The sequence below is a fragment of the Salmo trutta genome, chromosome 21 (assembly GCF_901001165.1).
Source record: "Salmo trutta chromosome 21, fSalTru1.1, whole genome shotgun sequence".
NCBI classification, from domain to species: Eukaryota; Metazoa; Chordata; class Actinopteri; order Salmoniformes; family Salmonidae; genus Salmo; species Salmo trutta.
Genome location: NC_042977.1, coordinates 29,775,253 through 29,788,261, shown reverse-complemented (window position 1 = coordinate 29,788,261; position 13,009 = coordinate 29,775,253). Strand labels below are relative to the sequence as shown.

The following is a 13,009-nucleotide window of genomic DNA, read 5'->3' as shown; positions in this document are numbered from 1 at the left end:
TGACAAATGGATAAATGAGCAATAATTGTGCATCTTACCTCACAATTGATTTTAAATTAGGCCTAACTGAATGATGAGGTTGAAGAGGTTGATATAATTTATAAAGACAATAGTGTAATGATGAGTTTGTGTTATGCCGCGCGCCTTGGGGATTGATACCATTCTCTTTTAAATTGTACTTTTAAAAAATAAGCTGTAATGGGAAACTAAAACATGCTACATGTTGCAGTAGGCCTTTCCAGTAATGCGAAGCATTTCCTTGACTCTATACAGCAAAGCAAACGATGCCATCCCCCACTGAATGAATGACAAGTGGATGGATGGATGGAATTACTTCACAATCAAATTTAAAGTAGGCCTAACTGAATGATGAGGGTAAAGTTGTTGATTTAATTTAGAACAACAATAGTGTAATGATGAGTTTGTGTAATAAGAATTAGCCTGTAGACAAGATTAAATTGACAATAATCTGATGAGTGACAATATTAGGCCTATCAATTGTCAAATTGTATACTTAGAGATGGGTGTAACTTGTAATTTACAAATGCATGGAAAGGAGCATCACTTTTTCAAATCCTCCTTCAGAGTCACATGTAGGTAAAACATTTTTATTTCTATATAGTATCAGGAAGAGCATATTCTGCAGTTTCTATTACACTTACCTTTGTCAAATAACTATCATAATTCTATTTCCAAATTTAACCTTTTTCAAGAATATCCGAACTGTCAAAGCATTCAGCACATGACCACCTGCGCAGTAGCAATGCTCTGTCTACAACGTAAAAACTAGTAACATAATTATCTTCAAATTAAAATATGCAATTTATCCTTTGCAATTGTTCATGTACTGGTGCTTTTGTATAGGAATACAGCAAATTATTTCAACTGTGCACCTGGCTGGTTGTATTATTATCTTTTTTGTTCTACTTTGTCAAAATAAGCTTTAACTAGACTTTATTAATTACTGCTGTATAACTCTATTACTAATTGAATCTACAGATAAAGCTGATGAAATGAATTAAACTGTAATATTTTTATTGTAAGGGAAATGAAAATAGGTTGGAGGTCTTGTGTTTTTTCTGGACTTTGAAGAATTATACAAACCATTTCTTGACTCTAGCTAAACAAATACCTAGTGTTTTTTCCACAAATATGTCTTAATGCAATTAATCCTTTACAATAGTTGATGTACTATTTATCAAGGGTTGGTGCTTATGTTTTCGCACCTTGTGGGTTGATATGGATCTGATGCATATGCTAAAGAAGACGCCCAATGTTGTCTAGCGGGTTAATAGATATGATAGGAGAAAACTGAGGAAGGATCAACAACATTGTAGTTACTCCACAATACTAACCTAAATGACAGAGTGAAAAAAAGGAAGCCTGTACAGAATAAAAATATTCCGAAACATGCATCCTGTTTACAATAAGGCACTAAAGTAAAACTGCAAAAAATGTGGTAAAGAAATTAACTTTATGTCCTGAATATAAAAGTGTTATGTTTGGGGCAAATCCAACACATCACTGAGTACCACTCTTCATATTTTCAAGCATGGTGGTGGCTGCATCATGTTATGTTTTTTTTTTTAGGATAATAATAAACCGAATAGAGCTAAGCACTGAAAAAAATCACAGAGGAAAACCTGGTTCAGTCTGCTTTCCAACAGACACTGGGAGACAAATTCACCTTTCCGCAGGACAATAACCTAAAACACAAGGCCAAATGTTGCTTACTAGGGCAACATTAAATGTTCCTGAGTGGCGTAGTTACAGTTTTGACTTAAATCGACTTGAAAATCTATGGCAAGACTTGAAGCTGGCAGTCTATCAATGATCAACAACTAATTTGACAGATAAAAAAAAATATTATAATGTGCAAATATTGTACAATCCAGGTGTGCATAGCTCTTAGGGACTTACCCAAAAAGACTCACAGCTGTAATCGCTGCCAAAGGTGATTGTAACATATTGACCAGGGGGGTGAATTCTTATGTAAATTAGATTTTAGTATTTCATTTTCAATACATGTGTGAAAATTTATAAAAACATGTTTTCACATTGTCATTATGGGGTATTGTATGTAGATGTGTGAGATAAAAAAATACATTTGATCCATTTTGAAATCAGGCTCTAACACAACAAAATGTAGAATAAGACAATGGGTATGAATACTTTCTGAAGGCACTGCATAATGAGTGCAAAAGTGTGTGTGTGTGCGCGCGTGTGTGTGTGTGTGTATGTATGTGTTGTGTCGGTATGCACGTGGGTGTTTGTGTTGTCGGTAGGTGTGTGTTTGTGTGTGTGTGTGTGTTATGCACTGTATGTAATGTATGTGAATGTGTGTGGGTTTTGTGTCAGTGTAGTGTGAGTTTCAATATAGTGTGTATGTATAGTCTTGTGAGTGTGCATAGAGTAAGTGCAAGATAGGGTCAGCGCAGATAGACCAGGTAACCATTTCATTAATTATTTGATTAAATGCGGGAATAATGACATGCAAACCTGGGAAGCTTTGTGTTCACATTGTCCTAAAAAGGGAACCGAAACCGTGTAATTCAAGCTAACCGAATTCAGACCACCTCTTGAGATAGTCTCATTTCGGTTCGCTTTGGGGGCTCTTTTGACAGGTCTGAGTTCCTTTTGGAGCTTTCACACTGCACAGAAAAATGAAGCGAACTGCACTGAGTTCACAAAAATGGTCTGAAAGGGGACAAGTGTGAAAACACACTTACTCACATCGACCATGTAGAGCGAGATCACACAGTCATCCGTAACAGGGGCTTTCACACAAGACTTAAGGTTGTATTTCTCGAAGTGAGCATAAAAGGCATTTAGAGCTCGTTTGATAGTTCTGCATCACTGGGCATCTCATGGCTGGGTTTCCCTTCGTAATCTGTTATTGTCTGCAAAACCTGCCACATAAGACGAGCGTCGGAGTTGGTGTAATAGGATTCCATCTTCCTCCTATATTGTCCTTTTGCATGTTTGATATTGCGTCGGAGGTCGCAGCAGGCTTTGTTGTATGTGTCCGTGTCCCGTTCCTTGTAAGGAGTAGGTCTAGCCTTTAGCCCAGCGTGGATATTGCCTGTAATCCATGTTTTTGATTTGGATACATTCGTATTGTTACTGTGGGGATGACGACGTTTATGCACTTATGATGACACCTGTGGTAAACTCCTCAATGGTATCAGATGAATCATGGTATTGCAGAATTCTCTGCTGTTGTGACCTTAAAATGGCTGATAGGGTATGTCAATAACACAATAATCACCAAGTGTGTCTTCGTAAGGAAATGAGACTAGTAGGGGCTTGAATGTGGAATGTGCCATTGAATGTGAACATAGATCGTTGCGCTGGAAATAGCAGAGGTTGCAGGGCAGAGGTTGCACTGGAAATAGCAGAGGTTGCAGGGCAGAGGTTGCACTGGAAATAGCAGAGGATGCAGGGCAGAGGTTGCACTGGAAATAGCAGAGGATGCAGGGCAGAGGTTGCACTGGAAATGGCAGAGGTTGCAGGGCAGAGGTTGCACTGGAAATGGCAGAGGTTGCAGGGCAGAGGTTGCACTGGAAATAGCAGAGGTTGCAGGGCAGAGGTTGCACTGGAAATAGCAGAGGTTGCAGGGCAGAGGTTGCACTGGAAATGGCAGAGGTTGCAGGGCACACCCTTTCTAAAGAATGGATCAGGTTTAAAGAGAGTGGGGCGGTTTTGGAATCGGAAGTAGTCATGTGCTTCAGATATGGTGACTTCCTAACTGACGTTCCATGTCTCCCTTTGTAGGCATGGTGGTCTGTATCGTCTCAAATCTACATGAGAGCTGCCTAGGAGAGTAGGGGGCAAGGGTGGGTTTGAGATTGGGTGTAGATGTGTAGACTTCAGAAGTGATGACTGACATGACGTTCTTTGTCTCTCTCTCCATAGGGGTGGTGGTCTGGGCCTGGTACTAGCCAGCGCTGGCTTCGGCATGCTGACCGCCCCCATCATGGAGCTGCACAATCAGAAGGGCTACTTCCTCCACCACATCATCTTCGCCTGCTGCACCCTCATTTGCATCATCTGCATTCTCCTCCTCCCCGAGACGCGCTACCAGCCCCTGCCCGAGACCCTGGCCGACGGGGAGTGTTACACCCGCCAGCCCCTGTTGCCCCCCAGAAAGCCTGGCGAACAGCGCCTCCTCCTGGCCCAGTCGGAGAGCAGCAGGGACTACACCCGGGTCCACGACACGCCACTGCACGAGGCGGCCGCCACCACCGTCTTCACCATGGACTCCACGGCATCCTCCGCTGTTGACCTCACGGCACCGTCGTTTATAGATATTTTGGCGCCCCCCGCCACAGAATTGACGTCATTCCAGCCTGATCCTGATAGCGTGCCCCTGGTTAAGAAAGACCTCAATGGGCGATCCGTTACGCCCCCATCTGGTACTCCTATGGCGGCCCTAGATAAGGCAGGCGTTGTACTGCCTAGTAAAGAGCACCTGTTATCTTCCACACCTAGAAATAGTGCCCTCACTCCCTCCAATCTGAAGACCACTAAAGATTCTACTGATATACCCCTCATTAATTATGTTGCCCATGAATCCATTTTCATTGTTGAGGATGAGACAGCTCCCTCCCCTACTAAGTACGTTACCACTGCCACTGATGCAGAAGACCTCCCTACCTCCATCTTGGTCAACACCATTCCCCCTGTTATTGAAACCCATCCTATCTCTTCATTGGACTCAACCACTCCACCAGTACTTGATTCATCCTCTACCTCCACTTACACCCCTCCCCCTGTCATAAAAACCACCCCTACATTGGAGTCTATCGTCCCCCCTGTTATAGAAACCACCCCTACATTGGAGTCTATCGTCCCCCCTGTTATAGAAACCACCCCTACATTGGAGTCTATCGTCCCCCCTGTTATAGAAACCACCCCTACATTGGACTCTACCATTCCCCCTGTCATAGAAACTCCTTGTACCTTGGGCTCTACCACTCACCCTGTAATTGTCCCTATCCCCCCTTCTCCAACACCCTCCCCTACTGTCATCAATGACACTCTTCCCCTTCCCCCCATGGCGGACCGTACCACTCCTATTGATTCTACTGACCCCATCACCACAGATTCGATCATTCCCATTCTAATAGACTCTGTAGATGGCAAACTCCCCCCTCCTCCTACCCATAATTCAGACTGTACCATTCCCCCTGTCACAGACTCTGTCCATACTCCAGAGTTGGACTCTTCATGTGTTAATGATGTTGTTGTCTCTCCCTCTTCCCTTGTCGTAGCTCATTCCCCTGTTCATCACCCCACCCCCCTACCACCACCACTGCCACCCATTGACTCAGTTCATATCCCAACAACAGTGGACTCTTCCACTCCCCCTGTCAGAGACACTGTCCACCCCCTCACTGTGGACTCTACCACTCTCCCCATCACAGACATTGTTCAACCCCTTACATTGGACTCTACCACTCCGCTTTTCATAGACTCACTTCAACCCAACATAACAGACTCTGAGACAACAGAGGCAGCCCCTGCTTCCACAATAATGGACTGCACCATCTCCTCCCCAATAGACTCAGGTATCCTCCCCGTAATGGACTGTGCCATCTCAGAAAACAGCGCTGTCAACGGGGTGGCGTCTTCATGATCCAAGGCTCCACCTGTGGAACAAGGAGGTGGGCCCCTCCCTCATGGAGGAAGAAGCCCTGGACACCCATGTCACATGACAGGGGTCACTAACTGGCCTATCAGGCCTCAGATATTTCAGCTGCTCTGTAGGGAGACTGCCAGCGACAGACAGGAGGGTAACAGCTTGAGCTTGGGCCAAGTTTTTTTGGTCATACATCTTACTGGGAGCGGCCAGAGAACAGGACAGGGGGACCGGCTGTGGTGACATTGATGAGTGGTTAGGGACAGTTCGAAATTTACTGGGAGGGCAATGCGTTTTTCCCCCGGGTTTACATTCACCCTATTTGTAGGTTTTACTATATGATTTCTTCTATCATCTGCTTGCATGCACCTCCCCTATATCAAGGTGTTTTGGAGGTTCCATTATGCACTGCACTTTTCCACACATTAACTATACCACAGGCCAATATAGTCTACCAGTCTGTCTATCCTGCCCTCTATCCACCTTTCATAGTGACAATAGTCACTACCAGATCTGCAATAACTAGCGATCATACCACACATATATCATTCAAAGCTGCACCAATATCAGCAGAGGCCAGGTGCGTCGTTGAGCATGAAAGAACAGTGAAGACATGAGACACACAGCTCAAAAATCTCCCCTATACTGTAAATCTTGTTTAGGGACAATACAATTATCCTACCTAGACTAGCCTAGAACACATTATTGCTTTCAAGTGAGTACATTTTACTCTAGGCTGTGAACTGCAGTGAAAATGTCATTTGAATAATATTTCATTCCACTTGGCTCAGTTGTTGGTCTACTCTCGACAGTTTATAAGATCTAGAACAAGGGTCTCCAACAGCTCCAGTAGCTCTCAGCCCACCTATGAGTAGCTCTCAGCCCACCTATGAGTAGCTCTCAGCCCACCTATGAGTAGCTCTCAGCCCACCTATGAGTAGCTCTCAGCCCACCTATGAGTAGCTCTCAGCCCACCTATGAGTGGCTCTCAGCCCACCTATGAGTAGCTCTCAGCCCACCTATGAGTAGCTCTCAGCCCACCTATGAGTAGCTCTCAGCCCACCTATGAGTGGCTCTCAGCCCACCTATGAGTGGCTCTCAGCCCACCTATGAGTAGCTCTCAGCCCACCTATGAGTAGCTCTCAGCCCACCTATGAGTAGCTCTCAGCCCACCTATGAGTAGCTCTCAGCCCACCTATGAGTAGCTCTCAGCCCACCTATGAGTGGCTCTCAGCCCACCTATGAGTGGCTCTCAGCCCACCTATGAGTAGCTCTCAGCCCACCTATGAGTGGCTCTCAGCCCACCTATGAGTAGCTCTCAGCCCACCTATGAGTAGCTCTCAGCCCACCTATGAGTGGCTCTCAGCCCACCTATGAGTGGCTCTCAGCCCACCTATGAGTGGCTCTCAGCCCACCTATGAGTGGCTCTCAGCCCACCTATGAGTAGCTCTCAGCCCACCTATGAGTTGCTCGCCAAACAATTCTGAAAGTACATGCAATTTTCACATGGTCCACCGCAAACTCATTAACAAATCTCTCGTGTATCAGACACCGCAGCTTCCCAGCTACTGTCTAATCAACGCAACATTGGCATTATCCCACCCCAGGTTAGCCACTAATGGCCTAAAAAGCCAAACGTAATACAATATCTGCCAATTAATTTTCCAGCAATATTGCCCCGGTCTGTCTGTGTGAGGCACGCGTTTGTCTATCACTTCATGTGGAGCCAGTTGATATGATAACTGTCTTGTGGGTTTCCCCAAAGCCTTCTCAATCAAATGTTGACTGCACAGTAGGCTTACCTGTCAGAAGTAAATTATGAGTAAGTATATCATTTGTGTCTACACTGAACAAAAATATAAATGCAACATGCAACCATTTCGAAGATTTTACTGAGTTACAGTTCATATAAGAAAATCGGTAAATTTAAATAAATTCATTAGGCTTATCTATGGATTTCACATGAATGGGAATACAGATATGCATCTGTTGGTCACAGATTTTTTAAATTTTAATTTAAAGGTAGAGGCGTGTATCAGAGAAGTAGTCATTATCTGGTGTGACCACCATTGCCTCATGCAGCATGACACATGTCCTTCACATAGAGTTGATCAGGCTGTTGATTGTGGCCTGTGGAACGTTGTCCCACTCCTCTTCAATGGCTGTGCAAGGTTACTGAGTATTGTCGGGAACTGTAACACGCTGTTGTACGCTTCGATCCAGAGAATCCCAAACATGCTCAGTGAGTGACATGTCTAGTGAGTATCCATGGAAGAACTGGGACATTTTCAGCTTCCAGGAATTGTGCACAGATCCTTGCGATACGGGCCTGTGCATTATCATGCTGAAACATGAGGTGATGTGGCGGATGAATGGCACCACAATGGGCCTCAGGATCTCATCACGGTATCTCTGTGCATTCAAATTGTCATTGATAAAATGCAATTGTGTTCGTTATCCGTAGCTTATGCCTGCCCATACCATAACCCACTGCCACCATGGGGCACTCAGTTGTAAGGCCTCTTGGACGTACTGCCAAATTCTCTAAAACGATGTTGGAAGTGGCTTATGGTAGAGAAATTAACATTCATTTCTCTGGTAACAGGTGGAAATTCCTGTGGTCAGTATGACAATTGCTTGCTCCCTCAACTTGAGACATCTGTGGCATTGTGTTGTGTGACAAAACTGCACATTTTAGAGTGGCCTTTTATTATCCCCAGCACAAGGTGCACTTGTGTAATGATCTTGCTGTTTAATCAGCTTCTTGATATGCCACACCTGTCAGGTGGATGGATTATCTTTGCAAATGAGAAATGCTCACTAACAGGGAAGTAAACAAATTTGTGCATAACATTTTAGAGAAATAATCTTTTTGTTCATATAGAAAATGTCTGGAGTCTTTTATTTCAGCTCATGTAACATGGAAACAAAAAATTTTGCGTTCGTAAACTTCATAAACTTCGCCATGAAATGAGTAGCAGCAGTACAGAACCATCGCTAGACCGGCACATTAGACGGCACATTCCTCACTTGTGCAATTAAAGGGCCAGATGTGGAACTAAAGGGGAATTACACTCAAAGATCAATTTGTTCGTTTTTTCCAGACCTAAAAAAATTAATATTCTGATGGGATTTTAAGCATTGACATGGACTCAGAACATACAATTTTGTTGTTTCTTAATGAACTGTTATTGTAATTTTGAGTTTTAAATTGTTTTAATCTAAACCCACAATTTCTTTTTTACTAAGAACTTAATTTGGGAAAATATTCAACATATTTGGGGGAAAATTATTAATTTTTTTTTAATTAAAATTATTTTATAAGGGCCCCCTTTAGAGTTGTTCATTAACCATTATTTTACCAGGTATATTCACAGAAAACATTCTCTTGTACACTGAGGACCTGGCGAATAATTGCAGGGGAGAGGAGAAAAGGAAGAATGTGCCTATTTGAAAGCTTGAAAAAATGTGTAACTCGAGACGCATTACATTTTTAAGCTTTTTGTGCTAGAAAAGGTTGGAGACCCCTGGTCTAGAAATACACAGTAGCAGGCCATTCTGGCTTTATTTTAAGTTCTGATACTGAGATGCACTGTCTGTTGCGGATCCTCATTCTCCTATGTCGTGCTATAATAATGTGGTCACATATGCTCCCGGCAGGCCCAGTTGTTCAGGAAAGCGTCATGCGTGCTCTGAATCCTCTCTTACCCGAGCAGCTATTCCTCGCGCACCTAGAACCTAACACTTCAATATAGCCTAAATATTTGTAATTTAACTTTTAAAATGCATTACCTTTTATGTGTGGCATAAACACAACCAGTCACAATATTTGAATCTGATTAAGCTACTTCAAAATCTCCTGTAGGCTACCTGCGTACATTTGTCCAACATTTTATTCAGGCATCAAAACTGTCCAGATTGTGGTGTTGAAAAACGCAAATCATGATGTTGAAGCAGCCAAAGTCAGTATAATTTGCTTATTGGTTGTTGTCAATTGGCACAGAGACCTGTTGGTGGAAAATTTGTTGCATATATTTTATATAATTATAAACCGGGTGGTTGGAGCCCTGAATGCTGATTGGCTGAAAGCCGTGGTATATCAGACTGTATACCATGGGTATGACAAGAAAAAATATTTGTACTGTTCTAATTACACTGGTAACCAGTTTATAATAGCAATAAGGCACCTCAGGGTTTTTGGTATATGGCTAATATATCGTGGCTAATGGCTGTATTGAGGCACTCCGCGTTGCGTTGTGCATAAGAACAGCTCTTAGCTGTGGTATTTTGGCCATATACCACACCCCCTCGAGCCTTATTGCTTAAATATGGCCTCAACATTTTGAAAATCTGATTTCCACCTAGCTGGTCATTGCAGCTTGCTCTGATTGTGGTGTAGGTCTAATGAAACAGGCCGGGAGCATTAGCTCTGTCCATGGTGGTCGGCAAACTCTCAACCTTCTGGCCCGTAGCCCTGCGTTGCATCGACTGTGCCACAAAAGCATGATGAAGTGGAAAAGTCACATTTATAGACACAGGGTCACTATAGTTATTTGTGGTCGCAAACATTATTTAGAGTTAATTCTATGAGGGAGGACGGTGTGCAATTATTTTTTACAGTACAAGGGGAGTGTCGTGTGAAAATATTTTTTACTTTGAGGATGGGGGTGGCATTTTTTTAGGACACCTCGAAAATGTTGAACTGTCCTTTACTCAGCCACAGTCTGAAACTGTCAATAATTATGACGTCGTCAGCGTGTGACGTTGTTGTTGTTGGGGGAATCTGAATGTAATTTTAGACAGAGACTACCAGCCAAAACTCCATTTAGAATCCTTTATCCCAAAGGTTAGTTGGAGATTCCATAAATACCACAAAAAAAGCATTTGACTGTACATTTGCCTCCGCTGCAGACTTAGATGTATGTCCAATGTGTTTGATGATGTACAATTGCCTTATCATGTAGAAAAAAATACTTCAAGAATACAAAGCAGAATTTTGAATGTCAACAGTGCCAGATTTCTCCTAATTGTTCTTGTTGTCGCTGAAATTAGTACCCAGAAACCAATTGGATTCTGTGTAGGGAAAAGAGCAATTTGCCAAACATGAAAAACCAAAAGTAAATTTTGCTGCCCGAATGAACTGCCAATCGAAGGGCAATAAAGACAAGTATTGGAGGTATTTTGATGTATTAGACAATGAGTTAAAATCACAAGTGAAACATCTCAAGACTTCAGTCCTTAGTCTAATACAAGCATGTGTGTATGAAAAGTTAGAGAGAAGGAGAGAATGACTTGAACTGAAGAGGCATGCTCCAAAGTTAAAAAGACAATAGACTGTTTATGTCTGAATAGACAGTAGAAAAGGAGAGCTTTACCAGTGATGTGGTTTAAGTGAGGGGTCAGTTGGTCCTATAGGGCTATGTTGTGATTATTGACGGTGCGGTCCTGAAAGTGAAACATTTTCTTTTTTTTTTACTATTTCCCCGTTTCATGGGACTGAAGCGTCATCTTTTTTTTTTCACTCTTTTCATAAATGAAATGAATTGTACTGTATGCAATGGATCTTGTAAACGTGATATTGTAGATAAAATTGCATACTTAATGTTGTTGTGCTACTGATGTTGAGCTTGATTACAAAAAAAGAAAAAAGATTTCCACTATAATCTCAAGGGGCGTGTCCTTAGTGTATACAGCTAGCCGGCACTGTCACCATTATTTGTGTGAATGTAAGTGGCACTTTATCCTTTGCTATGGGGACAGAGCATGTAAACAAAAATGTGAACTTTTCCACGAAACAAAGAAGTGATGTTCAAATGTTACCTAAAAAGACACAAGAGCTATCGCTCTGAAATGGACACATGAATGACAAAAGTATTTTGTCATATATATCTGTCATTGCCACCATCTTGTGTGTATTGTGTATGTGTAATTTGCATATTTGTTGTAGTAAAAATATTTTTTGTATATTCCCTTGAAAAATATACCTGAAAATATTTTCATTTCACAAAAGTATGCAAAAATGATATTTTTGTGATATTGACAAAAATTCTGCTACATTTTGAAATGTAGGCTTACCCCTCTCTGTTTTTGTTGGGGTTTTACGTCAAAATATTAACAATCATTAACATTAAGTACTTATTTCATTGTAATCAATACAGACATGATAGAGAAATGCTGTGATCTCTTGACTGTAAAAAACAACAAACATCTTTTGATTATTTTTATTAAAATTGAAATATATGAGGAGCTTTCTTCTTCTTTTTAAAACCCAAATGGCTAGTGTCAACATCATGCTTTACCAACATCTGTGATTGACTGACTGTTGACAATAGTATATACCCAACAAACAATATGTTGGCTGTCAGTTCACTAATAAGGCTACTTCATCCAATTGTGCAGAGATCTGTGTCAATTTGCCACTGTTTACAAATACAACATCACTAATTTATTGTAAAGCTTCTTTTCAAATCTCATTGATTGATGTAAAATGCCATGGAGTCCACATTCTTATATAGTGTGTTTATTACTATGTATTTAACCAGGAAAATACAATGGCTTTGGAGGTGTCCAAAGTGTTGTGTATGATGCAATAGCAGCCAATATGATCACTTTACTGTACACTAATCATACAGTAGTCATCACAACACATACTGTCATGTGTTTCTATGAATGTAAAAAATAACTATGTAAATACTAAACATGTAATAACATACTTTATGTTCATTCTCTGGTTATTTCCTGGTAAATAAGCACGCTGTTAAAGAAGATATTATTTTCTTGTGAGATTAATTCCTAATACTACATCCACCCTGTTCACAAGACTCAAGCATGATGTAGAAAGGATATGTGAAACAAGTTAAACTTCAGTACACCCATATATGGGCCTATTCACTTCTTTAATCTCCAATACACCCTAGGCCTCAAAGCACAACGTATCCTGGTGTCCTGCCAACTCAGAGTAGTTAACTCAGGAGTAAAGTTTCCCCAGATTTCCCCAGTTACAGATCTAGGATCAGCTTCTCCTCCCCTGATCCTAAACTTAACCATTAGTTGGGAAAATGCTAAACTGACCCAAGATCAGTGTCTAGGGGCAACTTCACCCCCGTCCGATTAGCTCGTTTGGCTAGCTGTGATGTGAGGAGGCTGCTGTTGTGAACACACAGTCTGTCTGAGCACTCTATCACTTCAATAACAGACTCGACATGTTGTATATGTACAATAAAATACACTTACTTTACTGTACAGTCTGTCACTGTACTGTCTATTCACACTGGAACAACAAAATAGGTCAATCTTACAGATGTTAAAGAGGATATCATCTGCAGCTGTAGATACAGTAGTTCTCACCCCCCATTTCCTGAAATGCAA

At 41.8% G+C, this 13,009-nt stretch overlaps 1 protein-coding gene across 2 annotated transcripts in view; it reads left to right on the top strand.

Moving 5' to 3' along the window:
- Positions 1–6,539, top strand: part of LOC115157125 (solute carrier family 22 member 23) — a 78,723-nt gene extending 72,184 nt beyond the window's left edge. Inside the window, exons 10-11 of one of the 2 annotated variants that reach the window (XM_029705101.1) lie at positions 3,916–4,794; positions 4,837–6,539. In XM_029705101.1, the coding sequence (XP_029560961.1) occupies positions 3,916–4,794; positions 4,837–5,638 (1,681 nt within the window). In that variant the 3' untranslated portion in view covers positions 5,639–6,539. Of the gene's footprint in view, positions 1–3,915 lie in introns of both variants that reach the window. The other variant, XM_029705100.1, reaches the window with a different exon arrangement.
- The last annotated feature ends 6,470 nt before the right edge of the window (positions 6,540–13,009 follow it).